Source organism: Aspergillus lucknowensis (genome assembly GCF_044049455.1).
Source record: "Aspergillus lucknowensis strain CBS 449.75 chromosome Unknown BJX67scaffold_13, whole genome shotgun sequence".
NCBI classification, from domain to species: Eukaryota; Fungi; Ascomycota; class Eurotiomycetes; order Eurotiales; family Aspergillaceae; genus Aspergillus; species Aspergillus lucknowensis.
Window position 1 is genome coordinate 557,879 of NW_027263557.1, and position 20,149 is coordinate 578,027.

At 51.5% G+C, this 20,149-nt stretch overlaps 6 protein-coding genes across 6 annotated transcripts; 4 read left to right on the forward strand and 2 right to left on the reverse strand.

Moving 5' to 3' along the window:
- Window positions 1-621: 621 nt before the first annotated feature.
- Window positions 622-2,647, reverse strand: BJX67DRAFT_350100 (uncharacterized protein). Its single transcript, XM_071028802.1, has one exon. It carries the CDS (start codon window positions 2,415-2,417, stop codon window positions 999-1,001), a length of 1,419 nt encoding a protein of 472 aa, XP_070887657.1. The 5' UTR covers window positions 2,418-2,647; the 3' UTR covers window positions 622-998.
- On the forward strand, window positions 2,635-5,223 carry BJX67DRAFT_48948 (GTPase-activating protein GYP6). Its single transcript, XM_071035082.1, has 6 exons — window positions 2,635-2,788; window positions 2,858-2,975; window positions 3,028-3,186; window positions 3,240-3,757; window positions 3,812-3,954; window positions 4,003-5,223. Exons 1-6 carry the CDS (start codon window positions 2,766-2,768, stop codon window positions 5,178-5,180), a joined length of 2,139 nt encoding a protein of 712 aa, XP_070887658.1. The 5' UTR covers window positions 2,635-2,765; the 3' UTR covers window positions 5,181-5,223.
- Window positions 5,224-6,786: 1,563 nt separating this feature from the next.
- BJX67DRAFT_371352 (serine/threonine-protein kinase) lies at window positions 6,787-10,645 on the forward strand (the record flags this gene model as incomplete). The annotated part of the gene is made up of 4 exons (XM_071031072.1): window positions 6,787-6,814; window positions 7,114-7,261; window positions 7,369-10,325; window positions 10,377-10,645. 4 exons carry the CDS (start codon window positions 6,787-6,789, stop codon window positions 10,643-10,645), a joined length of 3,402 nt encoding a protein of 1,133 aa, XP_070887659.1.
- Window positions 10,646-12,431: 1,786 nt separating this feature from the next.
- BJX67DRAFT_48939 (F-box domain protein) lies at window positions 12,432-15,131 on the forward strand. Its single transcript, XM_071035081.1, has one exon. It carries the CDS (start codon window positions 12,705-12,707, stop codon window positions 14,865-14,867), a length of 2,163 nt encoding a protein of 720 aa, XP_070887660.1. The 5' UTR covers window positions 12,432-12,704; the 3' UTR covers window positions 14,868-15,131.
- A 188-nt stretch (window positions 15,132-15,319) lies between these two features.
- Window positions 15,320-16,445, reverse strand: BJX67DRAFT_350130 (Efg1 domain-containing protein). Its single transcript, XM_071028803.1, has 2 exons — window positions 16,092-16,445; window positions 15,320-16,009 (listed from the first exon to the last, which is right to left on the reverse strand). The coding sequence occupies exons 1-2, from the start codon at window positions 16,405-16,407 to the stop codon at window positions 15,396-15,398; spliced, it is 930 nt and encodes a 309-aa protein (XP_070887661.1). The 5' UTR covers window positions 16,408-16,445; the 3' UTR covers window positions 15,320-15,395.
- Window positions 16,436-19,966, forward strand: BJX67DRAFT_350131 (uncharacterized protein). Its single transcript, XM_071028804.1, has 4 exons — window positions 16,436-17,391; window positions 17,445-18,422; window positions 18,466-18,558; window positions 18,605-19,966. The coding sequence occupies exons 1-4, from the start codon at window positions 16,845-16,847 to the stop codon at window positions 19,879-19,881; spliced, it is 2,895 nt and encodes a 964-aa protein (XP_070887662.1). The 5' UTR covers window positions 16,436-16,844; the 3' UTR covers window positions 19,882-19,966.
- Window positions 19,967-20,149: the final 183 nt, after the last annotated feature.

The window sequence follows — 20,149 nt, forward strand, 5'->3', positions numbered from 1 at the left end:
CCACTGGTCGGGAGGGGACTCTCGAAACTTCCTGGAATGTGAGCTGCACAAGAGCTAGGCAAGTAAATGCGGAATGGTGTCAGTTATAGCAGATGCAAAAGGATACGACGCTCGAGAGATGGTGCGTTGTTTGTTTGGTAAAGGTTCCCGCCTTGCTGTGAAAGCGGAGGAGGGGAGGGAAGATAGCTGGAAGGTGGAGGGGAGGCTGCGGCCGCTGATCTCCCAGCGGTGGGAGTGTGATTGAAATATTTAATCACAGCGTTAAATAGGAGCCTTAGAGGTAGGAACAAGGCCCTGAAAATAATGATTTGTCACGGATTGCCTGGGTTGTTTGAGCTGGGCTGAGGTCAAGACTCAGCGCGCCAGGTGAGGGGTGTGGAGTCAGTTCAAAAAGTCCGATAAGTCACGGGCTCCAGGAATAGGCTGGATGTAGTCGGGTAAAGCAATGGTAAATCAAGCGGACTAGGCCCGGGCCCGAAAGTCTTGCTGAGGGCAGTTTAGCTGCTTGGAGATGGATAGATTGAGAGCGTGAGTCGAGTTTGCGAGATGTGGTCGGCTGATCGAAAGAGACGGGGCAGGAGCTAAGGAGTAGTAGGAGGAGCTGTACTGTACCGTACCATCGCCTCGATCATCGGGCAGCCGCTCCCGAAGTTCCCACTTCGACCACAAGTGAATTGTCTTTCTCGACACCTATACTGATCTACTTCATCTCGGTATTTCAAAACTTTGACTCTGGTATTCTATAAGGTTATAATTAATCACCGGCAAAGGTGTGTATACATCTAGCTCGGCACTGACGCAGAACTCTGTTCGAACTTCGTAGAGCTCTCTACGCCAAGCCGTGTTGACATCGTCGAACAAGGACGTCCTGTTTCTTAGAGGGAGGCCGTAATAGTATATCACCGGTTTATGTGGAATCGTCTGGATTGTACAACCATCCGCAGGGCCAAGACCGATTCCGTAGAGACACACACGCCCCCGTGCATAAGCCTATTAGCTCATCGTTGACCGAGAAGGCCCATATTACTCTCCCAAAATCGCCTGCACTCAGTATGCCCCCAGTGCTCAGTCCACCACTCGCCGAAGCTATCCTCTACATTCTCATCGATCTTGGGAATTCGTTCATCTCTTTTCAACCCGCACAGAGCACACGCATGGGATGCTTTGATAGCTCCCTGGCCAGCCGTAGCTGTCGTGACTCGGGTGTTCTCCAGGATGACTCGGACGGGACGTCTCCCAACCGCCTGAATAACGGAATTGAAGAGCGCCGCCCGGTCCCGCCACATGTTGATCACATCAACAGCCTCCTGTCGCTCCTTGATATCTTCGTTCTTATTGACTGTGCTTAGCTTCATTCCCCCCGACTTCCCGGAGCGCGCAGGGCCGATTCGCATACTTTGGCCAAGGATGGAATCCCTTTTCCATCGCAAAGTACGGCCTGCGACCACCCTTGCGGCAGTTGTTAGAGTGTTAAGGATAGAGAGAGCCACAACATCTAAGATATCCTCTTGTACGGCGCTCTTCCTTGCTTCGGTAATTTGCTGCCGAAGCTGTTCGAAGAGCTGAGGAAACAGCTCTAGTAATATAGAGGGAGGGGGGATATTAGTTGGACGCACATGACCAGCCGGGGGAGACTGTGTCGCTTGTTTGTTTGCTTGAGGTGTTCCTCCTCCGGGGTTTGGGGTAACATTTGCAGTTTGTGTCGGTGCGTCTCTCTCGTTAGAGGCTTCTTGAGTAATCGTACCATTTGGACGACTGTTCCCTGTTGGCCCGTCAATGAAGTCTCCCCACTCTTCGAAAGGCTCATCGTGCACGGGCGACTTTGGCTTTGTAGGTTGCCGGTTAACGGTCCCAATTGTTGGGGTACCGTCAACCAGTGTATTGATAGGATGACGATTATCAGTTGAAGGCTTGTCTTCAATAGAAAATGCGTCCCATGAGTCCAGCGGATTTGCAACACCTGTCGTCCCTGTGGGTGATATAAAACTGGGTGAAGACTTGAATGTCGATGTGCTTATGATTCTCTGCTTTTCGGTAGGAGTCTTGGCTTGGGGTTGACTGGGAGGTACTTCCGGAGATTCGAATTCGCCCCAGTCATCACTGCCATCTGAGAAGCTCTCAAGTGTGGCATCGAAGAGCACGTTATTGCCGTCGTTAGGTTGAGGTTGCTCAGAGTTCCCAGAATCGTTGAAATTGAGATGTACTGAGTGATTGCTAGCTGCTCTCCGTTGGGTTGATAGTGGAGTAGGGTCATTTAGTGAGCTAGAGAGTTGGGATGGAGCAGCATCGTAGAGTGAGTTTAAATCAGGTATCAGAGACGTGGTCTGAGAGGCATTGCCATCTTGTTGGCTTGAAGTTCTTGAGGGCTGGTTAGTGGATGCCCCATATCCGAACTCTGCGAACAGGTCTGCCGACATCGAGAGGTGCCAACCCCGTCCATAGGATCGTGGACTTCAAGAGTCTGGGGAGATCAGGAATCCGGAAATACTGCGAACGGTGTTTTGCGTGAGCTCGTGGATACGCACAGTCCGACTGCAGTGGCCAAGCGCTCAACCTTCTCCCGATCTCAGCAAATTTTCTCTGTTGCAGGCAGAGACGAGTCCTGTTGAGAGGTGTTGAATTTCGTTGGCGGGGAGAGGCGGGCCAAGGCCCCCGTAGAATGATCGTCATGCCCGATATCGTCATTGCACCGCGACAACTGATGTCTGCATTTCCCACCACGGTTCGAGCCCCATCACGGAACGCAGCACACTCCACATGGAGAGATGAGGGGTATCGAAGATTCTAGGTACAGTCTTGCCTATTATGAGTTGCTCGCTAATTTCTTGCTTGATTATCTTCCTAACGTCTTTACCAGACACAGATGGAATACCCTGTTTCACCAACGCGATACACCTTCGGACCTTCGAAAAGCGCTCAAGTCGGAACAAGGAGATGATATCTGCAATGACGGACTGAGATCAATTTGTTGGAAGGCATGTGCTCGTGGTTATTCGCATTGCAGTCGCTGTACTGACCTGAGTACAGGCTTTTCTACTTTTCGAAGACGTCAGCCGCACACAATGGCCAAGCAAACTCTCGGAGGCACGCAGCACATTCATCGCACTGAAAGAGCATTTTCTCAAATATATTGAACATCCGGATGATCTGCAGTCAAGTATCGATCCGCTCGCGGACGACGAGCAGGTATGCGAAACCCACCCTTTCTGAAATTGAAATAACTGACCTGTCTCCGCAAGTCTCCTTGGCAAACTCTACGACAAGATGAACAGATGAGAGCGGATATATCCCAAGATGTCGACCGGTGCCTGCAAGAGAACTTCTTCTTCCGCGAACCCGCAACCAAAGCGAAGATGGTTGATATATTGTTCATCTATTCGAAGCTCAATCCCGACCTGGGATATCGTCAAGGTATGCATGAGTTATTAGCACCTATTCTATGGGTTGTCGACAGGGATGCTATTGATCCCAGATCGACTGAAGGCCTGAAGTGGACGGGACAAGATGATAATTTGATGCTCCAACTTCTCGACGCTAAATATGTCGAGCATGATACTTTCAGTCTGTTCTGCTCCGTGATGCAAAATACTCGAGTATACTATGAGCACAATAGACAGCGGCCAGTAAATGGCCAAACAGAAGCTATCCCGATTGTTCTTCAGTGTGAACGCATTCATAACGATCTATTGGTGGCCACGGATTTGGAATTAGCTGACCACCTTCAAGCACTTGAAATTCTACCTCAGATATTCCTAACGTGAGTATATGTCTCTTGGTGCTATACCGAGAGCTTGACTAACTTGTCAGAAAGTCGATGGATGCGTCTTCTTTTTGGGCGTGAGTTTCCGTTTCAAGACCTGCTCATGATATGGGATTTCCTCTTCGCGGAAGGACTTCGATTAGAGTTGGTTGACTTTGTGTGTGTGGCGATGCTCCTCCGCGTCCGCTGGCAACGTCAGTGCTCAGTTTCCGTTTATGAAAAGCGCGTGCTGATCAATTTAGTCTTAAGTTCCGATTCATCGGCTGCTCTGACCATACTGCTTCGTTATCCTTCCCCACACCCATATGATCCATTAAGCTTCATTCACGATGGACTATACCTAGAGCAAAACCCTACCCCGGAGCGGGGGGCATTCGTTATATCCAAGTACTCAGGGAAACCTCCTGGCTTATTGAGGATGTCCGACCCAACGGGCAGGAAAATCCAGCCAGGGAGAAGATTCCAGTTTCGTGGCGATTTCAGCGATGGAAATGAGACAAGCTCCCCTTCGAGATCGCCGGCAAGAAATAGCCCGTTGAGCATTGAGGCCCTACTACAGGATGTTTCTCAGGGTATACAGCGGCGGACAGAGACGTGGGGTGTCGCGAAAGCTGTTCGCGGTGCTGTCAATGAGGCGAAGAAGAATATGCAGGCAATTCAGTCGGAACACACTTCGCGCACGATGAAATATGGCGACGCGGCTTTGACTCGTGGACCTTACCAATCGTTCCATCAGGATATGGAAACCATCGCTCAGTTGAGAGGAAAGGTCGAAAGCCTTGAGGAGAGAAATCGGCAGCTCGCCAGGACCCTCGGCCAGGCCCTGAACGATATACGTTCACAAATGACGAAAAGCAAAGCTTTGGATGCGGATCCTACAGACGCTGTGGAAAAAGCTCTCGGTAAGGTTGAATTAGTTAAAACTAGCCTTGAATCACCTTACCCTGTCCTAGACACTCGGCGGACACCCTCAGCGAGTGGTAACCCGAAAGAGTCAAAGCATCTCGATAGCTCGATACCTGTTGAGGCGGAACCTACAATGTCGGAAAATGCTGGGCCCGGGCGCTCGACTTTGGGGTCAACTGCAGCAGATAAATCTCTTCCCAAATCCCCAGTTGGAAGCAACAGCGGGCTACGCAGCGCTCTATCAACCAAACAAGTTAACAGCCCGAAGCCTCTGCGACATGTTGTGCGTCCCTCGTTGGCGGAGTCTGGGTTCTCCTGGATGCTTGGAGAAGATCGACATCTGTCCAGCTTTGTCAGTCCAGTATCAGTCCCGCCCGAACAAACCAGACATGGCGAGACGAAAACTAAACAAAGTGCCCTCTTCGGCAACGGTGATAATCAGCAAAAGAGCCCTGAGGCTGAATCAGATGGAATGGCATTAAATAGCTTGAGGGGTGTAAAGAGCCGAGAGTAAAAGAAAATCAGGGTCTTCCAATGAGTCGCGCTCTGTTCCTGAGTTTGAAACAACCAGCTCTTAACTTCGCCAACTGGACCCTTCCGCTAAGGCTCATGCCCAAAGGACAAGGCATCAGCGGGGCCTCTTGGGATTCGCTTCAACGAAAAAGCCAAACTTGCCAAACCCGCCAGAGCTTCACCTGGCTGTCCTATCAGCTCCTCTTGACAGCAGCTGGCGCTGATCCAGTTGGTCTGCCAAGAAGTCGGAGACCAGAGGAGCAGATGTTGGGAAGAGGGACATCCACCATCCTCCGACCCAAAAGAGACGACTGAAAACGGCCAGAGAACAGACATCGAAGCCGAATGAACAGTAGCAGCTTGTGAGTAGGGCCCCAGAGCGGGGAGTCTGGAACAGGAACCATCAGGTGGTTGGATTCACCCGGGTTATTACATCACCACCCTCCTTTGAGTGCATGGGCAAGATTTTTCATGGGAAGAGAGACGACCAAGTGCCTGGCCTATAATGATTGAATGTGATCAGGCGTGACTGTGTGACAGAGGTGAGGTCCGAGAATTGGAGGGAGTCAGTCTCAGTCTCTCCTCGTCGTGTCCCCTGCCCGACCGGAGTTCCGCGTCCCTTCCCTCCATGAACGATTCCCTTGTCGTCGACGGTGGTGTTTGTCTAGCTGTTGGCCTCGTTGAATATTCTCGGGCGGTCCTTTTCAATAAGAGCTCATGTCCAAATAGAAAGCTTAGAGAAAAAGCAAAACAGACGTCATCGACGTCCACATTTCCCCCCAGCGATCTCACGGCGGGACCCCAATTTTTTCAGCTTCACCATGTTATACCCACTTTCTGTCAATAAATTAACACAACAACGACACGATAATCCTCCATTGCACCCCAGGCACCTACAGAGTTTTTATTCATCTGGTACGTTACTTTCACTATCTGAGGGGCTGTCGTTTCATCCCCGCAGCATTGGGACCAGTTTCAACCTCGCTGTTTCCCCAACATCTCCCACTCACGGCCCCCCGTCCCGGCACCTAATAGGCAACCTCTCTTCACTGACGGCTCCTGCAGCGGTTTGCAGAAAAATTCTAGCCAGGGTTTCAGGCTTCCAGTATTTGCTCGGTGCCGGATACGCCCACCCTCATCTCCTCCACCCGTGTGTTCTCGCCACTGGTACCGGTGCCTGTGACCTGTGACCTCCCGGGGCAGCTGCTCACCCACCTCCCTCTGACCTCGCGCTGTTCACGCCCATTTCGCCCTCGATAGCTATAGCTGAATCGAATCCATTTCTTGCCGCCTCGATCGCTGCGACCGACAAAGGTTGGCGACAAGCTTACATCCGCCCAAATTCGCTCCAACGATCGGAAAGTGGGCTTTGCGAGTCGATCATCTACAAACTCAACCTTCCATCGAAGAACGAGAAAGGAACGAGATCCTATGTTCACAACCACGGCTAGCTTCTGATGTCTGACTGTCTCATGCATTACTATATTCGCGTTGCCCTTGCTTAGTCCCGACTTCCGCTCTGCGATCGAGGTTGTGCCGTTTAAAGCACCTGCGCTCAAACGGTCCGACTGATACTGGCCACTGGGCCGCTGATCGCCTGGAAAGCTATGGGGTCTGCTGCACATAATTTTGATGGTCAGTTTACCTCCGTAATTTGCGCTTTTTGCAGAAGCATTTCCTGTTGTTTCATTTCAGAGGGCCACAACCATTGGAGACATACGTATGAGCTCAAGAGTAGGAATGAAGAATTACCGTTACGTGGACAGGTTTTGAGCGGAACAGATAAGAAGACAGGGATGGGAACCCAGCTCATTTCCTTTGATTCGGACTTGCATCCTTATCTGCATATTTGATTTGCAGGTCGGAGCAGCTTGAGCCACCGTTACATACTTCCAGTGATGACGGAAATATGCTAATGGCATTGTGAATACCAGGCGAACCAAGTCCTTTTTCATCCCCGTTGGGGCTCCTCTCAGAGTCTCCAGAAACTGAGTCGTACATGACACCTTTCTCTGGGAACGCTGAGGCTTCGTTAAGATGCTCAGTGGAAAATCTCCCAGCTGGATTCGATCCCCTCCCAAGGTGGGTAAATCGCCTACAGCAACATCCCCTTGCGTTTGTCGGCACCACATTTCCATTGTATAAGAAGACAACCGAAACTGAAATTCAACAATTCGCATTTCTTCCAGGTCTCCCCTCCTCGAACATGAACATGGACTTGGCCCCTCCGGTTTAGATCGTATACGCTCACAACCGCCCTCACGGGTCTTCACACTCCCCAACTTGTCGACATCTTCTATAGGCGCTTTTAGTCCGCGAACCGTCTCTCCATCACCGCGATCCCTTTCATCCTCAAGGGCCAACTCGATGGCTGTTGCATCTGGCCAAGACGCTAATGCTTTGGAGGACCTTCACCGATTTCCATCTGAATCGTTACATTCGTTCTCATTCGCGCAACAGTCGGAAGAGTTACTTCACACTCGTCAGAATATCCTGAAAAGATCAATAGATTTTATGCGCGACCGCTTTGGATGGGCTTCTAGCAGCACCGGGCTTGTTAGCCCCCAACATCGTATGCACGGTGGTACGGACACGCAGGCAATGGTGGATCTTTTATCGCAGTCCAGCATATCTGGGAAGGGTGAGAATCTCTACCATCCTGCCGGCCCCGTGCGGGGACGCTTGACCGGACCCGCAGACGTGGGTAGCGACAATGTGTTCGAAAAGTCATTTACAGAGGCCCAACCATCTGTACCAGAATTTAAGGAGGTTTTACAGGAGCCAACGCAACCGCGATTAACCTCCAGCCAACAGCTACCTCCTGAGAGAAGAGGATTAATATCCGCTCCTGCATCCAGGCGCGTAAGCTTAAAACGTACTTTCACGGATGTCACTTCATCCAAGCCACATGGCCAACTGATGGATATTCTAGCGCAACCTTACGCCACCGCGGGTCCCTTTTCCCCGCTAAGCACCTCAACACTGGGATCCTTAGGACCGGTCTTCCCGACCCCTGTTTTGCACACCCATAGCAGCAAATGGAATCCGGTATCCCAGGCCGTTTTTCGGACAGAATCCAAGGCACCCTGGACCATTCTAGCGGCAAATGACCTATCATGTCTCGTTTTTGGCGTGACACAAGCCGAGGTACGCAAACTAAGTATCCTAGAGGTTGTACAGGACGACCGACGGCAATGGCTCGAGTCAAAGTTGCGGGATCCTACCACCGACGGTGCAGCCAAAATCCGGTCTTCTCCCGATAAACCCCGTATGAAACCCACGACCCCAAGGCCCATGGGTATGGGTAATGGTGTCACCGCCCAACTGCTCAGTAAACCGCCGTCTCGGGCTCGGCCCTCTCGAAGAGCTCAAACTGATGATGGTTACGGTTCAAGTGCCTACGCTTCGAGACAAGTTAATCACCCCGCAACTAAATCGCGTGGTGTTCTGTTGTGCGGTGACGTAGTGCCGATACAGAAGCGCAATGGTGCAAAAGGTTCCGCGAGTATCTGGGTGATGGAAAAACGTGGCGGTCTTATTTGGGTTCTGGAGGAGATCCAAGAGGATGTTGCTTATATCAATTGCGACGAGTCCTGGAACATTCTCGACGCCCACGGGGCCACGGACAAAGTTTGGGGCCAAGGAGCGGTTGAGACCGGGAAACATTTAACGGAGCTCCTTCCTCATATTCCCCCCGGATGCCTTGGAGCTTCAGTTGAAAAAGGGGTTAGCGAGATTACCGAAATTAAATACTTCGCTGCCCGTACTTCTGGGGGCATTGGGATTCCAATCACGGTCTCCAAAGGTGACACTTCTCGTTGTCTCCGGGTCTCCAGCCTCCCACACGTCGCTGGTATCATGGTGTTGTCATCGTCGAGCCTGAAAATCATAAGCTCAAACTCGGTTTTCTCCTCCACTTTGTTTGGATACGAACGACCAGAGGGGTTGGACATCGCGGACCTCATACCCGGGTTTGACGACTACCTGTACGTGATTTCCGATGAAGAGAACGTTCCGCTGGTCGACGGTGTCGTTATTCCGGAGCTCAGCTTCCGAAGGGCTCGAACACTATCTATTCTACGGGAGGGCAAGGCTAATGTAGCATCGGTCTTCCTAGAGCCTGCCGGTATCACAGCTAAACATCGCGATGGATCTACCATTGCAGTAGACGTTCAGTTGCGAGTGGTGAAGAGTGGATCAATTTTTCCCAAGCAGCACGAGAAGCAACCTGCGGGCGGATCTCAGAACGAAGTTGATGATGGGCCAGAAGAGGCTGTTACGGTCACAGAGCTTGTGTACGCCCTATGGGTCACGTATTCGAGAAACATCCATTCCTTTGGTCCTCCTGGAACTTTCCCTTCACCTCATAACGCTTCTCCGTTGCAGGCTGAAAGCCCTTCCGCCACTCCAATTCCACGGACCTCATCAGCGGGCGGTACAACGCCGCGACCTACGCGTCCGGAGAGAACAGCGGTAGAGACGAGGATACCGACTTCTACTCTAAGCCAACAGCTGAGCGAAGCCGCATCCGAGCCACTAACCGACAGGCCTATCCAACTGATGCCCGAAGTCAAACCAGCCAATACTAAAGAGGTGCCGAAAAAGCGAACGATCGCCGATTATGTGATCCTTGAGGAGATGGGTCAGGGAGCGTACGGTGAAGTTAAACTTGCTCGTCTGAAGAAATCTCCAGCAAAGAAGGTTGTGTTGAAGTATGTGACAAAGAAGAGAATTCTTGTTGATACGTGGACCCGTGATCGCCGCCTCGGGACGGTACCATTAGAGATCCATGTCTTGGACTTTCTGCGAAAGGACGGCCTCAAACACCCGAACATTGTGGAGATGGAAGGCTTCTTCGAAGATGACATCAACTACTATATTGAGATGTTGCCCCACGGACTGCCTGGCATGGATCTCTTTGACTACATAGAATTGAAAACGAACATGGACGAGGAAGAGTGCCGGAATATCTTCAAACAGGTTGTCAGCGCTATCCATCATCTGCATACGAAAGCATTGGTTGTCCACCGGGATATCAAGGATGAGAACGTGATTTTGGATGGTGAGGGCAGAATCAAACTAATTGATTTCGGCAGCGCGGCCTATATTAAGAATGGGCCGTTTGATGTCTTTGTCGGAACAATAGGTAAGATGCATAGATAGTTTGTCCAGAAGGAAGGCTGACCGTGTCTTCTAGACTACGCTGCGCCGGAAGTCCTTCAAGGCAAATCATACCGAGGCAAGGAACAAGATATCTGGGCCCTTGGCATTCTCTTATATACGATTGTATACAAGGAAAACCCATTCTACAACATCGACGAAATTTTGGATCACCCTCTAAGGGTCCCGTTCCTACCATTCTCGGAGGATTGTATCGACTTAATCAGGAGGATGCTTGATCGCGACGTGGATAACCGCTTAACGATAAGCGAAGTTCTGAAGCACCCATGGATAGCCGTCAGCTGAGCTGCACCATAGTCGTCGTGTGGATGATTTTGGATAAGCGAATACTCCCTCGGATGACCATATATATCGACATGACACTTCCAGTCAACAGATATTATTCTACTGTCTCGGGTTGACAAAGACGCTCATGCATAACGCTAGTGTAACAATGCATTTTCATGAATTACGACCAGAAACGGCCTTTCGACTATCGTTACAGAGAATGGAAGGCCAGCAGTGTTGATGGAGAGGCATGGTACATCTTCAACTTTCTCGTGTTATTGTCTTTCGTTGCTTTCCAGTGGGAAGGAAAGGCGAGAGACTCTTGATTGATATAGAGGCGAGGAAATAGCGAGATACCCCGTGATATAGCCTAACTTCGATTTACTTGGCCAAGAGGCATTTGCGTCGATTGAATAAATCAGTTTCACTTCAAAGCTTTGGTCCTTCGCACTCACAATGCACGAAACACAGCCAGAGCTCCAAGTGCGAGAAGGGAGGGGGCCTAATGATTCTCACGGATAAAAGTCGTGGGGAAATCCAGCTCAGGGTGCGGAGGCATTTGAGAGACTGGAGAAAGCAAATACGTGCAATGGACGAGAAGGCAAATAATCGGTGAAACTCCGTGAATGAGAGAATTAAATGAACCCACCCACAGGAACTCCAATAATGGAGCAGTTGGGGCCTGACGAGCCAAGTCAATGGCTGATATGACTCGTCAGCGAGGAGAGGACCTGTCTCAATGCTGCTGCGGTGGCAAAGTCTTGTCCGACGGCCCACGGATGGGAAAGGTTCAGGACTCCAGGTACGGACGCAAAACGGGAATTATTGATGGGTGGGCAGTTCGAACTCCGAAGCTGGGTTTCCTCCAGGGGTCATTGGCAAGAGACATCCATTGGATTTTGGTCTGGGTTCTTTCTTCGCTCACAACAAAGATAGCCTGATAGTCACGTGATTGCTGACCGCTCTCCTTCGGGACATTTCTCCTTCAGAGTTTCTCACCAATTCCACGTTTCTGGAGGAAGCTTTTTCGTCATTTTCGGAGCAGAGTAGGAAATTCGCTCTGGGATGTGTGAAATACCTCGTTGTTCAAAGAGAACTTCAGAGCTCGGAGTCGTCTTTTGTCGCGTGTAATCCCCATACAAGCGGCGAGCGGGGTCACTATCGATAAAGGGCAGATAAGCAGTGGGGGTGTCAGCCAAAGACCAAATCCATTTATTCCAACATTGTCCGCCTTCGAGGTTTTATGGACGTGCTCAAGGATAAGAATGGTCTCACCATTTACAGAGGAGGAGAGTTTGATGATGCTCGAAACTCGAGATTCGAGAGTCTGGACTTCTGCTGCTGTCGTCTGACTGAGTGGCTCGGTGGCTCTTGTCTTCCCCTCCACTTTCCACCTTTCAAGTCATCCATTCATCCACTGCATCCACTCCCATTTCCACGTCTTCTCTCAGCTCACTTTCCGCTCCATATCTTGGCTTTTGGGCCTTCCTTTCTCCGAGTCTCTTTCTTCCAAGCCATTCTTTCCTCTTGATTCCCTCATATCTTGCTTCTCACCCGCTAGGAGTATACTCCAGCGAACCCCCCCAGCCTCTCACCCCTTGGAGTCGTTGCCAATCTCTCCGCACGGTTAGTGGACGTTACGCGGACCGTCCCATGGTACAGTCGTGACAGGTCTGAGCCGAGACTGAACACCACCGTCCCGACCCGGAGGGTGTCGCTTGACTTGCATCTTCCTGGTGACCCTCAGCCGAGCACATCATCTTTGGCTGTTCTTTTTCCGCTCTCTTCGTTTCGCTTCACCCCCTCTCTTATTGCCCTTTCTCGTCGTCTTCATTGACTCATTTTCTGCTTCTGTATTTCCCTTCCCTTTCCACCTGGAGTTTGGCGCCATCTCACCACATTGATTGCGGTCCTCAACGATGACAGTCTAAGATCCCTGTCCTGGCGGGTTTCCGCGCTTGTCGCTGGTTAAACTATTGAAGGAGTCCTTGGCCCTTGTCTGAGTGTGATATTTTACCTACCACCGCGCATTCCATCCCCTCCCATCGCGTCCAACCATACACCATTTCTACCGACGATGGCGACAGTAGATCCTGACGAGATCGTCCCCTTCCCCGAAGTGCCAACGGAGGCTAGCCCAACCTCATCATCGGATCAGATTGCGCTTGATCAACCTCCGAAGCTGAAAGGGCGGCACAAGATACTACAGAGTCTCCAACGAATCTCTTCAAGTCCAACGTTAGCCCGGCGGAATCGATCCGCGTCGACCGGCTACCGTCGTGATGGGAAAGCATCGCTGTCCTGTGTCTCGCTCTCTCAGTCTTCATACTCTCCTTGTCCTAGCAATGGAAGTGCCTCCCAGCTCTACGGCGGCTTGAACGGTCGTCCCACGACACCGGGTCCTACCGGGAGTCATACCCCAGAAGACGATCAAGAAGGGAATTCTCGGATCCGGTTTGTCTTCGACTCTCCCAATGGCCCTCAGTCGAGAAAAGTTGCGCTACCAACTGAACTGAGACCGGGATCCCGTGGATCGCCACTCGCATCCAGTGAACTGCGTTCGGCACCGAAAACATTTGATTTCTGGGGAAAGATTCCTATTGAGCTCGGTATGCTCATTTTCAGCTACCTCACCCCCAAAGAGATTGTCAGGTGCTCTTCTGTTTGTAAATGGTGGAATAAAATGTGTTACGACGGACAGTTATGGTCCAACATCGACACCACCGACTATTACCGCGACATTCCAAGCGACGCCCTTATGAAAATCATCATGTCCGGTGGCCCGTTCATCAGGGATCTTAACCTTCGGGGCTGTATCCAACTACGAGATAAATGGTTGAACGAAAGTGAGAAGATTACGGCATCATGTCGAAATGTTGTGAATTTCTCCTTGGAGGGCAGTCGCATCGACAAGACTCCGATGCATTACTTCCTTCTCCGCAACGAGAGGCTCGAGTACATCAACGTTTCAGGGCTGGACAGTGTCACGAACTCAGCTATGAGAATCATAGCAAAATCTTGCCCCCAGCTCCGAATCTTGAATGTCTCCTGGTGTGCGGGCGTGAATACCACTGGTCTGAAGAGAATTATAAAGGCTTGTCCTAAGTTGACGGATCTTCTCGCCAGTGAAATTCGCGGGTTTGACGATAAGGAACTTCCGTTGGAGTTGTTCAAACGGAACACCCTGGAGCGTTTGGTAATAAGCCGGACGGACATCACTGATGAGACTCTGACAATCCTTATGCACGGCGTGAACCCAGAGATGGATGTTCTGGAAGATCGCGCGATTGTTCCACCTCGACGACTACGGCATCTAGATCTTCATCAGTGTTCGGAGCTCACCGACAAAGGTGCCCAGAGCCTCATTCACAATGTTCCCGATCTCGTAGGCCTCCAGCTTTCAGGATGCACTGAACTCACAGATGACTCTGTTGTGCCCATCATCCAGACCGCACCCCAACTCACTCACCTTGAGCTCGAGGAGCTGGAAAACCTTACCAACCGCACACTGACCGAGCTCGCAAATTCCTCGTGTGCTCCATTCCTTGAGTACCTCAATGTCAGTTATTGCGAGGCACTCAGTGACCCTGGAATGCTCGCAGTGATGAAGAACTGCCCTTCACTCCAATTCATCGAGATGGATAACACCCGCATCTCGGATTTGACCTTGGCAGAAGCCAGCTTCCGAGTCCGGAAACGGGGGTATGACGAGAAACTTCCCCAAATCGGCTTGCGCATGGTTATCTTTGATTGTCCGAACGTGACCTGGGTTGGAGTAAAAGAGCTGATGTCTGGCAACACTCGCCTCCCACGTCCGCGCAAAGTCCCCGAGGCTGTATCCATGGTAACTCAAACAATCAATATGGACGGGACATCAGAGTCAACACCTATGATTACTTCCTCCATCACGCCTCCGCCTCCGCCTGCCTTGTATCCCAACCATATAATACAGGTTAAGTGCTTCTATGGCTGGCAAATGACCGTGGACGAGCACACCAAGCGTGTTCTACGCGGAGATCTCGCTGCTGCCAATAGACTCGAGAGGAAATGGTCCGATTACATGGTTGCAACCGAAGAAGCCGGTGCTGCTGGCGCTGGAGCCAGAAGACGACGTCGCCGCGCACGTGAAGCCGAACGCATCTATAACGACGATGATGACGACGAGGAGGCATACGGTTTTGGAGGTATGCTCGGAGGAAGACGGCGAGCACGAAGTGGAGGGAGCTGTACGGTGATGTAAAAGGACATCCAAAGACTAACAAAATATTGAAACGTGGTTTACCGCGGCTTGAGGGGGCTAGACGAGTTGAACTCGCATTGGCCGTTCTCGCGAAACGAAACGCAAATATGGTCTCAATGCCGGTCATGCTGAGACAGCTTCGGTCAAATTCATGCAAATGTGCATTCGCGGGAGTCCGAATTCAATGACCTGTTTTTCCATTTCAATGAACCCGATTTCCTATGTATGGCGAATTGGTATATTCTTTCCTTCCACTTACCCGCATCTAGAGGGGACGGTGAAGTTGGAGTTTGATCTGGTCTGTCTTGCATCGCATCGTTGGTCACTTAACCCTGCTTTTGTTCCACATATTGAGGAATTTGTGCGTGCATGGTCCAAATTTATGATCAGGGAGCTGAGCTACTGCGTTACCAACTAGAAGAATGAAATTCACGGCATCTATCTGGGTATCCAACGAGGCTCCAACTCCAGCTGCGCATGTAATGAGTAATCGAATGGGCTCCTAGATTGCTAAGCAGACAGACAAGACTACATCTCGAAAAAGCCTCCATCGCTTTCATCGTCCTCGTCATCTCGGACAGGGGGGGCATATCTCGTGTGTTTCTCCCTCCGGGTATCCGCTCTGCTGGGCTTGACATTCGAGTTCTCGCCTTTCTTCTTGCTGCTCTTCTTGCTGCTCTTCTTGTCGCTGGCGCCCTTTGGAATACTTTCCGACTTCTCCGCCTTCGAATTTCGTTCATCATTTAAGTCCAACTTCCCTTCCCGAAGAAGATCTAGCGTCCCATCCTCCATACACTTCTCAACGACATGCCACATAGCAGCCCTCTCAGCGGCGGTACTGGAACCAGGGTCATCATCTCCATCCTCTATTTCCTCTTCCTCTTCCTCTTCCTCCTGATCCGCACCTGCGTCGTGTCCCACTTCCTTCGTTTTCTTCTTCTCCGCATAAATCGAGATATACTTCTGCGTAAGTGGATAATAGATCGTGTAATTCAGGTTCACTTTCGCAGTGTGTACTCGCTGAGCTAGCTTGGCGAGTTTCTTCTCCTTTGTTTTTTCATCCATTTCTGTGTCCGTGGACTTTGCGAGTTCTTCATGTTTCCGCGAAAGATGCTTAACTTCCTTCGTGGCTGTTTTGCGATCTAAAGATTGACGCGACATATTAGTATACCAGATCCGTCCGTGGCTTAATCCAAAGAAGATAGAGAGAGTGCAAATAAGTACCTAAAAACCTCACAAAATGATACTTCTTAATCATCTTCGAGCGCTCCCGCCGCGCCTCCTCATCCGCCAGTTCCTTCTCATACCCTCTCAGGGCACGCTCCTGGATAATACGCTTGTCGGCCGGAAGATCTGGTTTGCGGAGGAGGCGCCTAGCATCTCGGATGCGGCGCTTGAGGTCGTTTATTGAGGTGTTGGTTGCTTCCCCGTCTTCGGTGTTGCGGGTGGAAGAGGACTTTTTGCGTTTGAGGGAGGTGGACGAGGATCGCGGGTAGGGGGATTTGCGTTTGGAAGAGTTCATACCAATTTCTTTTGGCATGTCGGAGCTCTAGAGGTGTTTAGTTATTGGATGATTGTAGAGAGCGTTCGTTGACTTGGGAAAATATACAGAGGAACAAAAAGAGGTGGATCATTGTCGGGCCGAAGCATTGGAATGGATCGCGCTTGGGGTAACTGAGCTTGCGCAGCCAGAGCTTACCTGGGCCCATAATGCTATTGAATCGGCGAATGGGCTGGTGAGGAGCTCGAGTCGAGTAATCTCAACTTCGGTTCATCCTTGTGGCACTCCCGCCCTATCCTCTCTCTGAATCGGAGCTATGCGCGGTGCTTGATCTCGTCCGGAATACCGGCATGGACAAGCCCCTCAGGCAATAAATACGGACCAGCGCACTTCCCATAAGTGGCTGAATCTAATCATCACCCTCGCGAGATAAGAACCGGACGAGATTTACATGGGTAGCCGAATACGGAAGCGAAATGGACAGAGCCATCCGATGGTCCCCCTCCTCCACCCCCAGCGAGCAACGCTTCCTCTCCGTCGACATAGCCGGAAAGGCCTTCCGCCTGTGCAAAGTCACCTCCTTCACCAATCACACCCTGCAGCATGAAGTCCTCGCAACACACACGAAAGTCCCTGCCTTCCGAGCCTTCGACTGGTCACCCATCGACGAGTCCCTCGTCGCAGTCGGCCAGTCGTCCGGCGATGCCACGATCCTTCGAATGAGAGACGACTCGGAGGAGTCGTTCTCCTTCCCTGTGCGTCACCAGCGATACTGTAATGCGGTTGCGTTCAGCACACACGGGCTCCTGGCAGCCGGGTTGGATCGGGTGCGGAATGACTTCTGTTTGAATGTTTGGGATGTGAATCAGCGGTTGGCGATGAGGGGGTCGAAGGGGCTGGTGGAGCCATTGAGGAAGTTGGCGAGTTCGGAGCCGATTACGAGTGTGAAATTTTTCCGGGACCAGCCCGATACGCTGGTTACGGGGGTTAAGGGGCAGTTTGTGAGGATTTATGATTTGCGTGGTACGTTCGGGCCTCTCATTTTGTGTTTTGAGGTAGTATGCTTACCAGGGTAGAGGGGCCTGGGAATCCGTCGCTGCAGTTTCCGACGAGATGCGTGCACAATTTGGCTATTGATTGGCTCGACGAGAATTATATCGCGTCTGGGCTGACGACGACGGAGTCTACGGTTTGTATTTGGGATCGGCGGGTTGGGTCTCGTCCTTCGGCGGGCGTCAGTTCGTTTGAGAATGGGCAGACGGAGCCGGCGCTTGAGTTCAAGAATGTTCTCGCGCCCAAGTCATCACTTTGGAGCCTGCGGTTCTCGAGGACGAAACGCGGTTCCTTGGGTGTGCTCTCGAGCACCGGGCATCTAAAGACATATAATATAGTCAAAGAATACCTGGCTGAGGAATTCCGCTCGCCGATTGACCGCACGCTCGGCCGGTCCGTCAGTAACTATCCGGAGCCGATTTACACCAAGTCCGTTCGTGATGTCTTTAGTCCATTTGACCATCCTTCCCGAGGATATGAGGAGTCCGACCGGGTTGTGTCGTTTGATTTCCTCAATATGAGCATTTCCAATGAGCCCAGTGTTTTGACTCTATCGGCGAATAATCAGATCGGCCTTGCCACTGTTAAACCACCCGCACCTCCTGTCCGACTCTCCTCTCAGGGGACTTTGATTCGCGGGACCCCTGACGAGCATTGCGACTTTAAGTCACTGAATCCGTTAGAGCCTAAACGCTCAAGCATCGGGACTGTTTCGAAAGATATCCGAAGTAGTGCTTTGGCACGGCAGGATCAGCAGGATTCCGCGGCCGAGACGGGTCGCGCAGTCGATAATCCTGTGCAGCATTTGTCCAGCCGAGAGGAGAGAGAGCGAACCTTATCAGTTGGCACGCTGGGCAGTCCTCTAAAGGCCGAAGAGGCATTGACTCTTCTAACGGTGAATAGACAGCGATGTAAGGAAGGCTATCTGTTCACAGGAGCTCTGAATAAACAGATCCTCGCTGATGATGCGTCGTTACAAGATTTCTGGGACTGGATTGAGCGTAAGTCTTTGACGAGATGGGACGTTCCCTGCTGACGGGCCAGGCGCACGATCCGATTCTGCGAACGACTCGATGATCATTAACCACTTGGATCTGAATTATTTGGGCGTATATGATGTCTGGACAGGGGAATTAGGTAGGCTATGCCTCATTTTGAAAAGTAGTGAAATTAACTTTCATAGGAGCCAGCTTCGAAGCACGCTGGCTGGGCTCACATGCCGCTCATTATCCAGACATAAATGATACTATTGTGGATCTAGTTCAGGAACACCTCAATCTCCCCCAGATTAAAACCCACGAGACGCACTTCTCCGAGCATAGGCGCCTCGGTCTACGGATATGTGGTGCAACTCAGTCCCACCGCGAGCTTGAAGAGCTCGTCAAGACACTATCAGCCGACAGCCAGCACACCAAAGCCGCCGCTCTAGCTGTCTTCCAAGACGAACCTAAGCTGGCCTACTTAGCTCTTCGGAGTCACACGCCTACTCAAGCGCATAAACTCCTCGCAATGGCTATCGCTGGAGCCGCTAAAGGGGAAACTGACTCGGACTGGGAAGAGACGTGTGCGGAGATCGCAAAAGAGCTCACTGACCCGTATGCGCGAGCGATTCTTGCCCGCGTCAGCAAAGGCGAGTGGCGCTCTGTTCTCCATGAAACCACCCTCCCTCTTAAATACCGCGTGGAAATCGCTCTGCGCTGGCTTCCAGACGACGACCTCACGACATACCTAACCGAAGCGACAAAAGAAGCTATCCAGCAGGGCGATATCGAGGGTATCGTTCTTACAGGACTTGGCCACTCGGCCATGGAGCTCTTCCAATCCTACATCAACAAATTCAACGACGTGCAAACTCCCGTTCTCGCCATGAGCCACACCGTCCCTCGATTCGTCAACACACCCGGCAACAAACACCGCTTCGAGTCCTGGCGCGAAACATACCGCTGGCAAATCAATTCCTGGAAACTCCAACTTGAACGTGCCCGGTTTGACGTCGGGTCCCGCAAGTTCGCCGTCACCTGGGACGGCCGCCGACTCATCGAGGCGCCGCGCCAGCAAGTCAGCCTAACATGCAACTACTGTACGCGCCCACTAACTCAACACGACGCCTCCTCCCAACTGCCCCCTTCCACAGGCAACGAAGTCGTCCATCCCACAGCTGGCAACCCACTGGGCACCGCCGCCATGTCAGGAATGATCTGCCCACGATGCGGCCGCCATATGCCGCGGTGCGGCGTGTGCACGCTGTGGCTGGGCTCTCCCGACCCAATGTCCAAAGCTTGCGTTGCGGCTGAGGCAGCGTCGGAACACCGCAAGCCCACCGAGGCGGAGATCATGCGGCGGTTTATTGTGTTTTGTATTAATTGCAACCATGGCTTCCATGCGCACCATGCCCAGGAGTGGTTTGCGAAGCACAAGGTGTGCCCTGTTGCGGAGTGTGGCTGTATTTGTGATCGTTAATACCCATTTGTTGATATAAATGTGAAGGTTGGAATATGATCTCCCGTAATTTTCTCTTGATGAGGTGCTCGTAGATCACTACGTCTGAGCCGCGCGGAGATGATGTCAATCCAAAGAGAAAAAACCCGTGACTCGAACACGACCTGCACAGAAACACAGCCGCAAGAATGATTCACCCACTGAGTCACCACATCTTGTCCTCACCGTCAGCTCACCCCCATTGAATCGAAGAAACAAAAAACCCTCGAAACTAAGGCTTTAACCCCCC

Bases quoted from the DNA above. Each gene is read 5' to 3' on its own strand.
- BJX67DRAFT_350100 (XM_071028802.1), bottom strand. From the start codon at position 2,417: ATGTCGGCAGACCTGTTCGCAGAGTTCGGATATGGGGCATCCACTAAC.
- BJX67DRAFT_48948 (XM_071035082.1), top strand. From the start codon at position 2,766: ATGAGGGGTATCGAAGATTCTAG. The intron at 2,976-3,027 runs GCATGTGCTCGT...ACCTGAGTACAG, and splicing joins TGAGATCAATTTGTTGGAAG to GCTTTTCTACTTTTCGAAGA. The intron at 3,758-3,811 runs GTGAGTATATGT...CTTGTCAGAAAG, and splicing joins CTACCTCAGATATTCCTAAC to TCGATGGATGCGTCTTCTTT.
- BJX67DRAFT_48939 (XM_071035081.1), top strand. From the start codon at position 12,705: ATGGCGACAGTAGATCCTGACGAGATCGTCCCCTTCCCCGAAGTGCCA.
- BJX67DRAFT_350130 (XM_071028803.1), bottom strand. From the start codon at position 16,407: ATGCCAAAAGAAATTGGTATGAACTCTTCCAAACGCAAATCCCCCTAC. The intron at 16,010-16,091 runs GTACTTATTTGC...GTCAATCTTTAG, and splicing joins TCATTTTGTGAGGTTTTTAG to ATCGCAAAACAGCCACGAAG.
- BJX67DRAFT_350131 (XM_071028804.1), top strand. From the start codon at position 16,845: ATGGACAGAGCCATCCGATGGTCCCCCTCCTCCACCCCCAGCGAGCAA. The intron at 17,392-17,444 runs GTACGTTCGGGC...TTACCAGGGTAG, and splicing joins GAGGATTTATGATTTGCGTG to AGGGGCCTGGGAATCCGTCG. The intron at 18,423-18,465 runs GTAAGTCTTTGA...CTGACGGGCCAG, and splicing joins TTTCTGGGACTGGATTGAGC to GCGCACGATCCGATTCTGCG.